Below are 15,863 nucleotides of genomic sequence, written 5' to 3' on the forward strand. Positions count from 1 at the left end.
GAACCCTACAAACTTAACTTGCCTTTAAGTCATAACAAACCTACTAAACCATTGATGAAGGTAAGCCTTGCCCATCAGCTGACACAATCTCAAGATAAACTGGAAGTTGGACAGAGTTGTTGACACGTTAGACATGAGAGCAAGCATGCCATGCTTGTGTTGCTCTTGGAAGACAAGGAAGAAGCAAGGACCTTGCCTACAGGACTACGGAAAACAGAACTCTACCTCAAATGCATATTAAAAATACGTATTAGAAACTAATGCTCTCATTATTAATATCACAAATAAGAACTACTTTAATAACTCATGCAACTACAAGTTTTTTCACTCAGACAAAAAAAAAAAAAAAAATCCTGTTAGACCAAAGGGAGATCCTTCCATACTATGTCATGCTCTTACCCTATAAGCACCCCACACTCCTCTACTTATTTCCTGGAGAGATGGCACTCTAAGAATCAGCTGTCTATAAGGGATCATCCCTATCAACCCACCTTGCTTCTTTTGACATCTTCAGTAGTGCCAGCAGCTACAAATCACACCACATGTGCTGGGATGGTCAGCAGGTTGGAGACCAGAACCACCTCTAAAGCCAATGGTTAGCAAGCAATGGCTCTGATACCACTCAGGATCATGCATATCTGCACTATAACTGCATAATAACTAATAACTGCACAGCTAATAATGGCACTGCAAATCTCAATGAACTTCAGTCTCTCACTTGAAGTTCAGTTTTTACACACATCTCATCTATCTCGTACTAACGTTGCTCTTATCAGTTGTGACACACACTATTTTCAACAAAGAACACCTTCATTTGGGTTAGAAAAGCCCATGTAAACTTTATTTAGCTAATGCCACAATCAACTCCTAAATCTTTTCTCTCCTCTGAGAGAATAAACCCAACAAAAATCCCACCCTCAGTCATCATCCCAGCACATTTGTTTAAAATGATACCACAGCAACACCTCTCACCACAAGACACAGTCTATCTCCTCCAGCTCCACAGAACAGCAATCTACAATGCATCAAAGTGACTTTTTGTGTTCTGAAAATCCAGTCTATTCCACAGAGTAAATGAAGTTTGCAGAAATTCTACCTTAGCCTACCCAAGTGGAAAGCAAAGAATTTGGATAAAGTGTATGCTTGTTTCAGTTTAAGCTAGGATCTCGGAAGAACATCTACATGTTGTACCTATTAAGATGCTTGTTAACGATTAAATATTTGCATCCTCTTTTTACAAGGGCATTTGCTTCTCAACTGTACTCATAAACAGATGAGCATACCATAAACCACAAGCATCATCTACCTACACAGACCTACTTTCCTACTTTACACAAAATCACAGAAGTGTTTTATCCCATTCCATCACAAAGGAACCTGCAACAGGTTTTCATCATTCCCAGATGCAGAAGGTAACATCACGCATTTTGGAATAACCCAAAATATTACTTAATTATCAAATAAATCCATTTTATTATTTCCTGCAGAAATTAAGTCTACTGTACTTTAAAAATGAGTATGGCAAGAAGAAGGGCACCTTGGAAGTGGAAACAAATTTTCCCCCCCAAAAGAGCACAGATCTCTACTCTCTTGGCTTCTAAGACAGCTGTGGAAAAGAATGGAGACATCATCTCTCCTACTCTCAGCTTTGCAGAAGGCACAAATCCGAGAGGCACCTGCAGCACCGAACTCAGGTTTTTCATCTCTGCTCTTGGCAGAATGATGAATTCCCTCCTTTGAACCAGAAATTCACTCAAAAACATTCCTAAAAGTAAGCAGCACATGAAAAGCAGCAACAAGCTCTTGTTTAAAAAGCAAGTAAAACCCAAGTCTCAGACAAGAAAACAGAATAAACCTCTGTTGAGAGCTTTGACCTATTACCAGTCATACACATACAAAATAAATGAACTTAAAAACTGCAAAATACAATTCTCAAGCAACATTAACGCAGTAGTGTTTGATGTTCATCTGCACACCCTGTGCTTTGTAGAACATTAAAACTGAAAAGGCTGCTTCCGTTATTTTTTACTTTATTGACAATTCAAAGTAACACGCACAGAGACTTGAAAACAGAAGTTCCATTTCCCTAATGACAGTCAAGGAAAAGGAAGACAGTTAGCAACACCTCATATCTCAGAATTCTTCTTGGTGCTGCTAGGAATGCAGAACTGACCAACTAAACATCAATTTTGGTTTCTGCAAAAGCGATGCGGACATTTGTGAATTATCATTCAGACTTGTTTCTCTTAGCAGAACATTGGCTTTGCATCCATTTGAATGTCTCACTGATTGAAAACTACTGAAGATACCAAACAGAATACAGGTACTTCTACTCACCACTTGAGCTCTGGATCATGTTTCCAGACTTTTGGACCTCGTCAAATTTCGTGAAAATTACATTCAATCTGTTTGTAAGTTAAAGAAAGAAATCCACAATCAACAGTTGAATTTAATCTTTAGGAACCTCCTACTTTAAGACATTACAGGACAAATTTTGTTTCAACTCAGGTCATTGAGAAAACTGTCAGAAACATCAAGGGGGAGGGGAGTTACTGCAAAATTAAAAAAATCACAACATGCAATGACTGATAAAAAACAGAAGAGGGATACTGCAGAGATGAAAGAAATACGACTGGAAACACAACACTGAAGATGTGGCAGATCTCATTGTAAAAATACCTTTCCAGTTCACAATTACTTTGCCTATTTTTAACAATTTGCAGAAAAAAAAATAAGAAGAAACGCAAACTTTGCACAACACTCGTTTGGCCGTGACATTTCTTTCCTAAGCATATCACAGGCCCAGCGGAGCATGAGATCTTTACAGCATCTCATTATTCTTTCCTAGAGATCATACTCCGAGGCCACACTACAGCAGATGTTTCCACTGGAAAACAAGAGACAGCAGCATTCCTTCCATCTGTGTGCACCCCGCCTCTGAAACAACCTCTCCCAATGCTCCCCCTGTGTACAGTCTGTCATCTATGCCATCCTGGGTTTTAATTCTGTTCTGTCCTGAATGTCAGAGACTAAGTGCATGTAAGATGGAAGAAAAACTCTGACCCTGGGAAGAGGTTCAATTATGCAGCATGTGAAGCTTCATAAAGGAAAGGAAAGGAAATAAAAAGAACCCCTAAACAGTTAAAATATAGGGACATTCTCAACATACCGAGATTGGGGTAATCCTTTTTTACTGAGATCAGCCCTTACACGTTCACCAACATGTCTGTAAATTTCCACAAGGCTGTTTATTGCTGCATCTCGAACCTGAAAGAGAGATGTGAGAAGTCAATCATCCGTGCAGTCTAAAGAAACAAATCCCTGCCCTACCTTGGAGAAAGAAATTTGCATATTTCTCAGCAACAACAGTTGCCACTATGTGCACAACCACAGCATCCACAAGAGCTTCCATTCTTTCATTTCAGATAGCAGCAGGATCAGTAGGTCTAACTTTACCAAACTTCCACAGATGATAAAAGTATATCAGAAGGGTAATCAGTCACCCAAGACACCATGTGGACAACTGACTCAGGCTCAGTACTCAGCTGGCCTGCTACAAACAAAGCAATTTCCCAATCAAAACTGCCCAAAGTATCCCTGCAGTAAAGCTCACTCTGACCCAGATGACATTACCCAGCACAAGAAAAACAATACATAGAAATACATGCAACACAAGAATGAAGGCACAACAGCCCTTGTAGTCTTGCTGTACTCCTGGTCCTTAGTCACATACTTCCACTGAAGTCCAGACAACAGGCAAAGAAGCAAAAAAAAAAAAAAAAAACCCAACTACATAGACAAGAACTAAAAACTCCCAACTCTCTGGCCAGTCATCAAACTCACTGTAACACAACAGAACGGCAGTATCACTAATGGCTAATTGCTTACTTTTGAGTGTCCCAGGCTTTAACTGCAACCCTAAGTGTCTCACAGGAGCAAAGGCTGTATGAACAAATGTAGTTTTACATATTTTCCAAGCTGACTTGCAAAACTGACTGCTGGAAATCCCAGTGCAGTGACACATTTACATACCAACACTCCCTTCCTCTGGGAGGCAGACAGGTAAGCAATCTGCTCTGTCTCCTGGAATACCATCAAGCCATGCACTTCTGTTTGCTTCCAACATTAACCTTCCCCTCCACACACCCTCACTCAACAAAGGAGGTTCCCAAAGCTAAGGCTGGTTGCTGACTACACTGAAACCACCAGTGCTGGAGCAGAGCTGCAAACGGAAACAAAGAAAGCATGGAAGCACAACAGCACTGGGCCTGACTGCATCAGGGCTAGATACAAGGTATTTCTGTGGGTCCAAACTAAAATTAGCTTTATGTGGCAATGAAGGACAGACATGCACACCCTACTTCCTAGGGAAGAATGACTAACACTCTTCTTTCACCCTGCTCTCCCCCTTTCTACATCATTTCCATCCAGAATGTTCTGAAATGCCGCCTTCGTGTTTTTCAGCCCTCATTTGCTAGTTTTGCCTTTCTGCCCCACAGTCCAGCACTGCAGCACAGGACACAGCCTTCCAGGTGCCAACAGGGCAGCTTTCAATACTGAGCATGGCAGGAGGAAGTGGGAGGCCAGCACATGCAGACTGTGTCTCCACAGAAAGGGAGGCACACTGGAGCCGGTCAGAGGGAAGACACACTGCTCCTCAGCAGTGACTACACTGCACATACCTGCATGAATCAGTCACCACTGGCCACACACCAGCCACAGCAGCCAAGGGCTGTGACTGCCCAACAAGCAGCCCTGCTGCCGCTCTGTCCATAGCGGCAACAGCCCCAAACACACCGGGCCACAGGCTGCCTAGCAGGGAAATCCTGGAAGGCTTGCAAGGCTGTGTGAAGCTGAAAGGGCAATAAGAAAACAGCTTCTGATACCCACAACAAAAGGGGAAAATGCCACACTTGACGGGGACCTTTGTTTCTCCATCATGTTTCACCAAGAGAGGGCAGCACTGACCCAGCAAATGGCCCAGACGTCCCAGAGTTCAGAAGGCGGTACGCTGCTGCTGACAGACTGGTGTTCGACCAGTTCAGGTACGAACTTTGCGCAGATGAGGTCGAACAGGTCCCCAAGAGATGAGTCATTAAATCAGTCTCATTTCCCACTCCGTTCTGGAAGCTGAGATTGGGCTGTGCCAGGCACACGAAAGGCAGCAGTGAGGGAACACATTTCAGTCCCCTCACCGGCTTTCTGGTTTCTGCAACAAGCTCACAGATGCCAGGACCACAATGCCTCTGCACAGCAGCAACTCAGCATCCCCACTGAGTAACAGCTTGCTCAGCCACAGCTCAGGAACAGGGAGCACCCTGAATCTCACACTTCCTTAGAAGCCTTCACGGAGGAACCAGCTTATCCTCCCTGTGTTGGCAAAAACGGGAGAAGCTGCTTCTCACTCGGCCCTCCCCTTTAGCAAGGGGAGGCTTCAGAGCCACTACAAACCCATTCCCCAGTTGTCACCTCACGCTTCTCTCCAGCTACATTCCCACTCTAAACTTGGATCATGAACACCACAACCCAAATTGGATGGAGATCTGAAATACTCAGAACCTGCAGGTACCTGCACTACCTCACATTAATCTGAACTCTGCTTCCTTATCCCCTTCTCTCACTAGCCTCACACATTTCCAATTTCAGATTAGGTTACAAGCTCTCTTTGGCAAGAGAGCTCTCTCCTATGTAACAGAACTGGGACAACCCCAATTTAGGATGTTAAAATTGTAACAAAGCTAGCAGACAAAATACAGACAATTGCATCTTCCAAAGCAGGACAGAAAGCACATAGAAGCAACCAGATACTTCTTACAGTATGTACTGCTGATGTAAGTTTCCTATACAACTTATCTTCTCTCTGCCCCTTGTTCACAATCTCCCCATACAAGTGCTGGCAGCGCATGTGGCCAGGCTGTCAGTCTGGTCCCATTTGCCCTCCCTGCCCAAACTGGTTCTTATCTGAAGGTACACAGATGCTTCACTGAGCCTGAAGGGATGCCTGCAGCTTCCCATGCACTCAGCTGTAAGGTACAAAAGTAATTCTCTTCCTAGACAGGTTTCCTGTTCTGTTCCATATCATCTGCAGATTGATGCTGTTCCATTGAACTTCTGATTCTACTGTAGGCATATTACAACTCTGACCCACGCAAAATCAACCAAGAGCTTTTCATAAACATCATTCACCAACAGCAGCACATTTTTCAGCTAATTTATCAGCTAGAATACAGAGCCCCACCTACCAACAATGGCACTCAACACTACTTTCAGAAGCAACTCACAGCAAAAGCTTACCTGGCTGTTCGGATCTCCAAGTAAGTTACATATATGCGGCACTATCTTACTCAGTGTTAAACTCTGAGCTCCAGATCTGGGAATAAAGAACAAAAAGGGGATCGGTGTGAACCACAGAGCAAGTCTGCAAGCGTAACTTAGAGTTGCAGGAGGTTCTGACTTACGCATTGAGTGTTGCAATAAGGCAGAGACAGATCCCTTCTCTTGTCCGGAAATTCTTGTGTTTGAATCCTCCTAACATCCTATCCCACACGTACTGTGGGAGACAGAAAACAAAGTGAGACAAAACAGGAGGCCAGGGAAGAGAGATTCATTCTTTCATACACTGTAACTTTTTTGCATGACAAACTTTACATCCATTCAAGCTGAATAAGACAACAAGCAGTAAAACATTTTTAAGTATGACTAGTTCTTTGCTGAATTCATACTAACTTGCCACAAACTAAAATAACAGCACTATACAAAGCAAGTGCCTTCCAGCACCCAGAACAATTACACTGACTGCTCCTTGATAAATCCAAGCAGCATTCACACACTCCCATGCAGACCCTGACCACCCAGCCATCCAATAGCATTCTCACATAACATGAATCATTCATAACAGAGGCATAGGGAGACGAGGGCATTAGAGACTGCCATAGGAGAATACTCTGATAGAAGACAAAGTAAGGAAAAGTTAACATCTACACAGAGTACCAGGACACCAACAACAGAAATAGTCAAACAGCTCCGCTTCAAGCAGCTCCTCTCTCACACACCACAAAGGGCTGTGAAGCATACCTGAGGATTAGCAGCCTGTTCCATGATTTTCAGCAGCAAGGTCTGATCCTGCTCCCGCACAGAGTCCTTGGAATCCCCCAGCCTATCCAGCAAGCTGGGCAGCACTGCAAAAGGAGAACAGCAACATCCAAATCCCTCAGAAGGAAACCACCACAGCCGCACAGCCCCTCTGCCCTTCAGAGGAGGGTGAGACATCAGAGCTGTGCCACAGGAGGGGAAAGGCAGCATTACTCCCAGCCCTTACCTGTGCCGATCTGAGCCTTGAAGCGGTCCTGCAGGCGGGACACCAGTGCGGAGATGATGTCAATCCCCAGCAGCACCACCTGGAAACAGAGGACAGGTGTCAGCATGAGGTTGAGGGCTGGGCAGGAAGCAGACCCCGTGGGCTCGCTTCACAGGGCTTCCAGGAGCGCGGAGAGCACTGAGCTGTGGTGCAGAACCCACACTGTTGTACACAGGGTGCGCGTGCGCTGTATGCGTAGAGACCGTAGCACGTGGGAACAAACACCTTAATTAATTGTTATTACACTTGTAATCAGGAAATGGCGTGCACTGACATCCGTCTCACCATTCGCCTGCAGAAATTAAACGCGGCTTTGAGGAGGTAACCAGGATCTGAGGAGGGCGGTTCAGGCAGTGCGACTTCGCCCAGGCGAGGCCGGGTGCTGCCGGCAGGGGGCGCTCTCCGCCACACTCCCGCCGCGCGGCCCGGCCCCCTATGCAAATCGCCCGGCGGACGGCGCGGAGCACACTGGGTAGCGCCCCTCCGGCCCACAGAACGCCTTCAACCGAGGCCGCGAGGGGGGAATAGCGGGGCCCAGCGGGAATACGTCCCGCGGACCGCGCCCCCGAGCCGATGGGGCGTGCAAGCAGCGCCGGGAGCGCGCGTCCCCTCACCCTGACCCGCGGCGCGGTCGGCTCGCGCTTAGGGCGGGCGCGCGACAATCATCATCAACCGTCCTTATCTTGGGGTTGCGCGGCCGCTCGATGAACGCGTGGTGAGAGTGGCACTGCTAACGCCTGAGCAACACATGTAGCGCCCGCGTGCGCGCGCGGCGCAATTTTTGGAACCTCGCACCGGCGCGTGAGCCCGGCGCGTTTCTCACACGGCTGCGCGCGGACCGACCTGCTGTGCGCGTGCACGGCGGCCACCACGTTCACTTAAGGGCTGCGGCCCTTTGTCCTGAGCTTCGCCCCGCCCCCACCGCTGCAGGTGATGTCAGTGTGGGGGCTGTAAGGAGGTCACGCAGCAGCCGGCTGTGACGATCTCACAGCAAAATTCAACGACACCACAGAGCTTCCCACGAAGTCAGCGCTGTGGGAAATCACCGAGAAAAACAACCTGTGCTACCGACTGGTGCTGCTTCTGGCTCCTCCCAACTCAGTAGTTAGGTGTCTTGATCACAAACACTGCCACTGCACCATGCACAACTGCTGCCAGCTGAGCATTACATGGCCAGGTCCTCAGCCAGGAAAATGCAGCTGGCCCTGCAAGCACTGAGATCACGCATACATCAGACAGAGCATGAGCTGCAGCTCTGCAGACAAGGCACCTCTCAGGTGCTGAAGGCAGCACGAAGCATCGCACAGAACCACATCAGCTATAGCAGCTCAAAGCTCCTAGCACAGAAGTGCTGACCCCAACTCCACCTGCAACGCTACAGAACAGAAAATGCTGAGCACACTGTAGGTGAAAGCAAAGTGCTTGTGAGGGGTTAGCTAGCACCTGGAAGAACAAGGCAGCCCAGCACAGGAGCAGCCAGGGGTCTGCTGGGGGGCTGAGCAGGTGCTGCTGTGAGGCACCCATAGACCAGAATGAACAGGGCAGAGGCCATGCACCAGGTGTTAATGTCCATTGCTAGATCACACCAGTAACGGTTTTTCTTGCCTTGTTTGGGAAAAACACTTATAAGTGTGCAATAGCATTTTCAGCAGCCATTACTTCTGCAAAGCTCTGGAAAGACCCTAAGAACTGAAGCTTCCCCAGCAATTCCCAGCCTTGCAAGCAGAATGCCTGAGCAGGACCTACACACACCTGTCTCCAGACACTGCCATAACCTGTAACAGCCTGATCATCCCACAGCAGCCAACTCCAATTGAGAAAAGAAGCACTCAAGGTACTTTGCTAGCTGCAAAATGAAAAACTGCATAGACAATAACCCAAGAGACGGATGTAAGGTACAGAAAGGAGCCACAGCAAGCAAGAGGGAGCATGTCATCCACACAGGAAGGCATCATTTCAGCAGGAGCCTTACTCCTGTGAAGCTGCTTCTTTAGCACCCTGAAATCTTTCTGCCAGGCTGCAAGGCAGGGTCACTGCCAGCAAGTGTGAGGTCTTCCCAGAGATGAGCTGAAACATCCATCAGTTGACCACAAAGGAAGCCCATAATCACACAAGGACAATGACCTAAATTCTGCTAAATTCCACCTTTGATTATCACAAAATTCCTGTCTGGAATTCCCCCTTGGCTTCTGCCAGAGTCCTTTCTTCACTTTTTGTTGCTAAAGGCTGCTGGAGAGTGCTGCTAGCATCATAGCATTCCAACTGCTAAGTGAAAGAGCACTAAGTATTCTACTGGACAGTGGAGCCGGGGGAAAAGGTGGGAGCAAGCAAGGCTCCTGGCTCAGCATTCAACCAGCAGAGCTCCAACCGGTCTGTAACCCATGCAGGTCTGTTCCAGCTCTTAGTACAGTTCTTCATCGGCTCAGGCACAGTCGTTACTATTTTAACATCTGGCAAGTAGATATCTTTCAAGAATTTGAAATATCTGGTCTAGGAAACAGCAATCAAAATAATAATAAAAAGTATCCCCACTCATTCAGAAAGTAATGTTAACTGATGACAATGCTTTCTACATGCTCCAGATCCAGACACCGCAGCCACAAACACATAGGAAATCAGCATTCTTCTGCTTCCTGAATACTTTCCCTCTCTTCAACTCCCACTGACCTCTGAATCTGTCCCTTTGCCATTCTGGCTGTCACTGGTGAGATCTGGAGCAACAGCTGAAGCATTGCTCCACTGAGCTCCCACACGAGAACAGAACATCTGTTTTCCTCCCTCAGACTGCAAACAGACAGCCCTTCCATCGCTTCCAACAGATACTCAGCTATGTGAGAGAACAGCAGAGCACACTGCATCTACATTAGGGCACACCTATGGGCCACTCTGGCACACAGCATGCAGTCAGAAACCCAGAAGAGGTTTCTCAAGCAGGCTACCTGCCCCCAGATGTTGGGGGCTGAGCCAGCCACCCATAGGCAGTGGCAGACTTCTCACCAGGGCACCAAAGCAGCAGATGCCTGCAGAACAGCTCTGGAGCAGAACGTGCACCCAGACCTACACACACTGCAATTCATTTATGTACTTACAGCTTCTCTAACAAGCTACCTAGAAAATCCAGTTACATACAGGTGATATTCCACACCATCCTATACACCTGATATTCCAAGTCTGAAGTGGGTGACGACCATCACCACAGGGCAGCTATTCAACAGAAGAGAGTTAGACTGCCTTACTGCAGCCCTGTTGGAAGCCTTCCCCATGCCAACAGCCTGGCAATATCTGGGTCAGGGTCCAGCTGAGGCACGCGGATGGGCTGATGCTGGTGAAGACACACACCTTCCTGCAGCTGAAGCATTCCAATCTCCAGAGCTGCTAAACCAGTGAGACATTTCACACAAGTCACTGAATTCCTATAGAACAAAATGAAACTGAAGTGCCGCAAGAGAAGAGGAGGGAATGCTTCCTACCACACTGTTTGAAGGAACCAGCATTTTCCTAAGGGAAACCAACATGCCCAGATAAAATAGCTGATAGCACAAGAGGAAAATCAGTTGGAAAATTTTAGGGACAAGCCACATACATTTACTTCCAGAAATGCACGTAAACATGTGAGGCAAATGCTTCCTGTCAGTGCTCCAAGGTCTATGACACACTGAAAAAAGCACTCTTAGGCTGGAGATGCACAAGCAAGTGTCCCTCAGTTCTTGTGGATTAATATAAGAAGAGAATTAATTCAATGTTTAACTGAACCATTAGCTCTTGGATTAATTATTTCAAATGGAACTCTTAAGAAACAGAAATACCTCCGAGGAACAAAAGCTGCAGGCACTATACAGGAACCCACTCAGCTCAGCCTGTGCACAATGCTGGCACTCTGGGAAAGCACCGAAGCCTGCAAAGGAATCAACACAATTCCAAAGAGACAGCAGTTCTTCAAGCCTTGGAGCCAGAGCAGAGCTCAACAATAAAATCAGATTGTGGAGGTCTCCAGGGGCCAACCAGTTCAACATGCTCCCATCCCACTGCTCAAATTTTGATCAGGTTGTTCAAAATTATACTAAGCACTTTGTTTTGTTCGAGCCTTAATATCTAGGCCTTCAACTGCCAGTGATTTTAAACATTCATTAACACTTGAAACAGTTTTATGTATTCTAGTTAGAAGCAGCCCTGTCCATTTACGAATGGATTTAATGAGCTCCTCTGTCACCAACACCAAGGCTTTGCTGGCAGACTGTGAAACGGATGTGTTTTAATCCTTCTGTAGGCACAGAAGCAGATGAGACAACTCTTTGTAGTCCTCCAAGGCTCCAGCTACGTGACCCAATCCATAACAACCGTAAATTTCTAGTTTTCTGTAGGTACCAATGACCTAAGAGACGGACCAAGCAGCGAGAGCAGGGGTGTGCGTGTGTCTCAAGTTCACAGCAGCCACAGCAGGCACTGGTACATTCCTCACAGTAATGAAAAGGCACAGCGCTTTTAGTTTATTTACCTAGGAGGTTTTGTTTAACTTGACAACATCTGATAAAAGTAAAAAGTTCAAAGCCGTACACAATGATAGGCTCCAATTACTGCTCCTCTCTATCAGTCTGTGTCAAAGCAGCCTGGCTCAGGAAGGAGGCTGCTGCCTGCCAGCTCCTTGCAGTATGCGGCACTGAGAATAGGAGGTTGAGTTTCACAGATAGCAACTATGTCAGGCTAGGAAACAGCACTTAGAGAAACAGGAGTTCAGATAAGGCGATGCTCAAAGATAGAGCCAACACACACAAAATGTTTCCCTGATAACATTGCTCCTGCTGCTTATTTAGAGATCCAGCAGCAGCTTTTTCTTCAGTGGAGGCTCTGTAAGAAAAGCCATGCACCTCAGTTGCTACGTCTTACACTAAAGGAATGACATCAACTGATTACAGAGGGAACCCGACTACAGTTGCGTCTCTGTGCCCTTCATCTATTTCCTCCTGTAATGCAGGGCTAAGAGCAACCTGGCAGGATGGGGGAAATATAAACTGATGTTTTCCAAGAGCTTTCATATCCTCATCTGGAATTACAGAGCATTATTACTACCATAAACTTGTCATGGTGAGATCTAGCAGTCTCATCTGTATGTTGGAAGAAGTGTTGTTTGGCTATTCCATATACATCTGCCTGCAGTGCTGGGGCTGTGCCAGCATGCAGTCCAGTTATAAAGTTCAGCCTAAGATCTATACATGCAGGGAGAAAAAAAAAAACATGCAGAGCTACTCTGTACACTCACATCACCATTTAAAGAGATTTCTCCTCTCTCCTTCAAAGGACTTAAAATGTTTTGAGAGCATATATATACATTCTGTTCCTCGTCTTCAAATTCATACATCAAAGAAGATGCCACAAACACAAAGCACCATGGAAGCAAAGCACAAATACCTTCATTAACTCTTTCTTTAAAGAAAATAGCTGCAAGAGACACAGGCCTTGCATTCTTCTGCCACATTTTGACTTTTTGTCAACCAAATGATAAGGAGTTACCTACTCCAGCAAACTTGCTTTAGCAGGGGGTTGAACTAGATGATCATCTATTCTGTGACTCCAAGCTGGGGCATACTGCTGCAGGCCTGATTCTGACCCGTCACACTGGCACAAACCCAGAACATGAGGTGGTTGCCTGCACCCACATAATTCTCCCCAGAAACAGAAGGGCACAACAATCTGCAGTCATTGCACATTTCTTACCCGCAGATGACTTCATTCAGACCTTTAAGACTACCTAAATGTTACTAGGAGGGAGAAAAACAGTTGCAGAAACACATTTTTGGATCGTAAGCTGCCCGAGTCCGCTGGGCAGCCTGTATGCTCTTTGAAGAGTCGCCCAGTTATGTGCTGACCTCACATGTGCCTTGCTGGTTTCTTGGATGAAGTGACTCATTAAATAACCCAAGAGAGTGAAAGCTTTTTACTTTGTAAGACAGATTAATTCAGTTGCATTGTTTTACCACAAAATCCCTCTGGTTCACTAAATAATTTGGCCTAGAAGTCAGGATATGGCAGCACCAGCACCTCAGGTGTCATTAGTACCAGGAGAGAACAAGGAACAACATCATGGCAAAGTAGTCTCACTCCCTGCTCCACCTTAAGCTGAAATCCCTTCTTAAAAGGGTTTGAGAAAGGCTGTAATACCAATCAACACCAGCACTAATCGTATTGTTCCTTTGCCTGCATGAGGCAGCATGCAGGCAAAATAACACGCAGGCCAATAATGCTCTTCCAGTTGACAATGCCTCTGTGAGAATGTGGAGAGATGCTGTTTTGCTTCCTGGACAGGAACCAGGAGGCTGCCAGCAGACTTGCATGCATCACAGCCAGGGCTCAGCTCCAATCCTTCGGTGACCCTCCAGTCCTTCCACAGGAGACGCAGCTCCAAGCAGCCCCAGCAACAGCCACACTGCATTACGCCTGGCAGGAGGCAAGCAGCAACATCAGGGAAGATCTTAATGGACCTCCTGGGCCAGGAACCCATGTGCCAGTCCACATAGCAACTGGTAGAAATAGCCTGGTACAACATAACCCACTGGCTGGGGGATTCTGAACTTTGAGCCTCCGCTGCCTGTGCTCCTGGAGCTGTGACACCGAGCGCTATGCAAAGAGCCGGCCCAGCACATGCCCCACTGATCACACTGCAGCTCTCCCTTTCCACAGAGTTTAATCAGGAGAGCCCAAACCAAGAGAGCTTTCTGCTCACAGGAGTTGCTCAGAACCTTCTGGAGCAGACTTAAAAGCCACCAATTGCTCCTTTCAAGCACTTGCTATGTTTTTCTGGCCTCTATCAATATAGCTTTCCAGGCTGTACAGCCAAGAATTTCACTCAGACTGCCTTGGGCCCTTCTGTCTCTGAGGGTTATGATCTCAGTGCAAGTCAATTGCCTCATCTTTCACAAAAATGCCTTTAATTCACATCATCACATTCAGTTGTAGCACAAGTTCCTACACTCAGGGTGACAAATCAACATTGTGTCCCATTTGTCTGCCACAGCACGAAAGCTTCACCACGTTGTCTCCTCAGTATGACTGGAGCTGTGCTCACCCCATCTGCCAGCCTGCTCTTTTCCCTGCCACATGCTGCGGCCTTTCCAGAGATCAGAAGCATCTCTGCCCACGGTGATGCTGTTAGAGCTCCATCCCACATCTCCCCCCACCTCCCCTTTGTTAATGACACTGCTATAGAGCTAGAGCAGAAACCTGGAGAGCATGGAAACCAGAGCAGAAAGCATAAAACAAAGACTTCTCTAGAGGATCTTTTTTCAACAGTGATGTCACACCTTCAAGGGCATGCAAACCATTAAAGAAAGGCATCAGCAAGGACCCTGCCTTTGTGCAGCTCTACCTGCAGGCAGGAGAGGCCCTTTGTACCCTTTGGTTATTCAGCAGCTTTCTAGTAGAAGTGCCTTGATCCCAGAACCTCACCAAATCCAACAGTTAGAGATGCCTCAGCACAAAGCACTGCCATGCACTGCACAACAAAGTACAAACTGCCAGCTTCAGCTGACAAGCACACTGAAGAGATTTTGCTAGCATGGACTTCAAGAAGGGTGGCAATCAACTTTTCCCTCTAAAAGAAGGATAGAGATAAATCCTCTTAGATTAGCTGGAAAGGAAATTAGCAAGAGGAGGACACTGATACCAAGTAATTCAGAAGGCTTGGAAATCATGACATCATGTATCCTAAGCACAGGTTGAGCAACTGTCTGACAGAAGACATTAAGGCTGAGGTGAGCCTTACACTGCCTTTCCCCATGTCTGAAACTCACACTACATCCTTTCTTACTTCCCTTCCCTGCAGGACTCCTTCACCAACTCCACACCAGTGACTCCAACTTAAACAGAAAGAACAGACTTTTCTTCATCACAGAACTATTGTGGGCCCAGCTCTGAGAAGCATGCGTGCTGTGACATTTCTTGGCAGGACAGCCAAGGGAAGCTCTTCTGAGAAACACTTTTTTCTTGCTGCAAGACACGAGGAGGCATTTGGATTCCATCACAGAGCTGCTCTGAGACCCAATAAAACTCCTCATACTTGTGACATTCATTATTTAACAGCAAACAATAGGTCATAATACACTTCTGGCTATTCTGAACACCCATGCATCTAACTTCACAGACCACACATGCTGGATACTGTACGAAGAAATCTACATTAGCATATTCAGTATGCTCTAGACTGACTTCCTTTGCAATACAACCCAGTTGTGCTGCTTTGCCACAGCAAGACCTGCTTCTGAAGCCAGACTAACACAAACCAAACCTCTCCCAGTTAACTGAACTCTTTTCTGCAACACTATCAGTGAGCTTAAAACATTTAGGAAGTCTCCAGGCTGCCCAAATCAATATAAAAGTCAGTTCAGGCTTGCAGCGTTTTAGTTCATTAGGCACATTCCAATTCCACTGTACTAAATTGTGTCAAATCAAATGAAGAACATATTTTAAAAAGGTCTCAAGAGTTTGTTGTTCTTCTACAGGTAGGCACCAAACC

General features: G+C 46.4%; 1 protein-coding gene and 1 non-coding gene across 8 annotated transcripts in view; one reads left to right on the forward strand and one right to left on the reverse strand.

Annotated features, from left to right (window-relative positions):
- The window catches only part of CLASP1 (cytoplasmic linker associated protein 1), a 153,297-nt gene that overhangs the window by 111,913 nt on the left and 25,521 nt on the right, over window positions 1-15,863 (reverse strand). For all 7 annotated transcript variants that reach the window (XM_042827034.1, XM_042827031.1, XM_042827033.1 and 4 more), the window contains exons 3-8: window positions 7,319-7,397; window positions 7,075-7,178; window positions 6,459-6,550; window positions 6,295-6,370; window positions 3,170-3,267; window positions 2,338-2,405 (exon numbers count right to left, since the gene is read on the reverse strand). In XM_042827034.1, coding sequence (XP_042682968.1) covers window positions 2,338-2,405; window positions 3,170-3,267; window positions 6,295-6,370; window positions 6,459-6,550; window positions 7,075-7,178; window positions 7,319-7,397 — 517 coding nt within the window. The remainder of the gene's footprint in view (window positions 1-2,337; window positions 2,406-3,169; window positions 3,268-6,294; window positions 6,371-6,458; window positions 6,551-7,074; window positions 7,179-7,318; window positions 7,398-15,863) is intronic.
- LOC122164967 lies at window positions 8,029-8,146 on the forward strand. Its single transcript, XR_006170356.1, has one exon. It is a non-coding gene; the product is annotated as a U4atac minor spliceosomal RNA (small nuclear RNA).

Source organism: Centrocercus urophasianus, unplaced genomic scaffold (assembly GCF_019232065.1).
Source record: "Centrocercus urophasianus isolate 14NV4802_14NV808 unplaced genomic scaffold, USGS_Curo_1.0 seq_28, whole genome shotgun sequence".
In the NCBI taxonomy this organism is placed as follows: domain Eukaryota; kingdom Metazoa; phylum Chordata; class Aves; order Galliformes; family Phasianidae; genus Centrocercus; species Centrocercus urophasianus.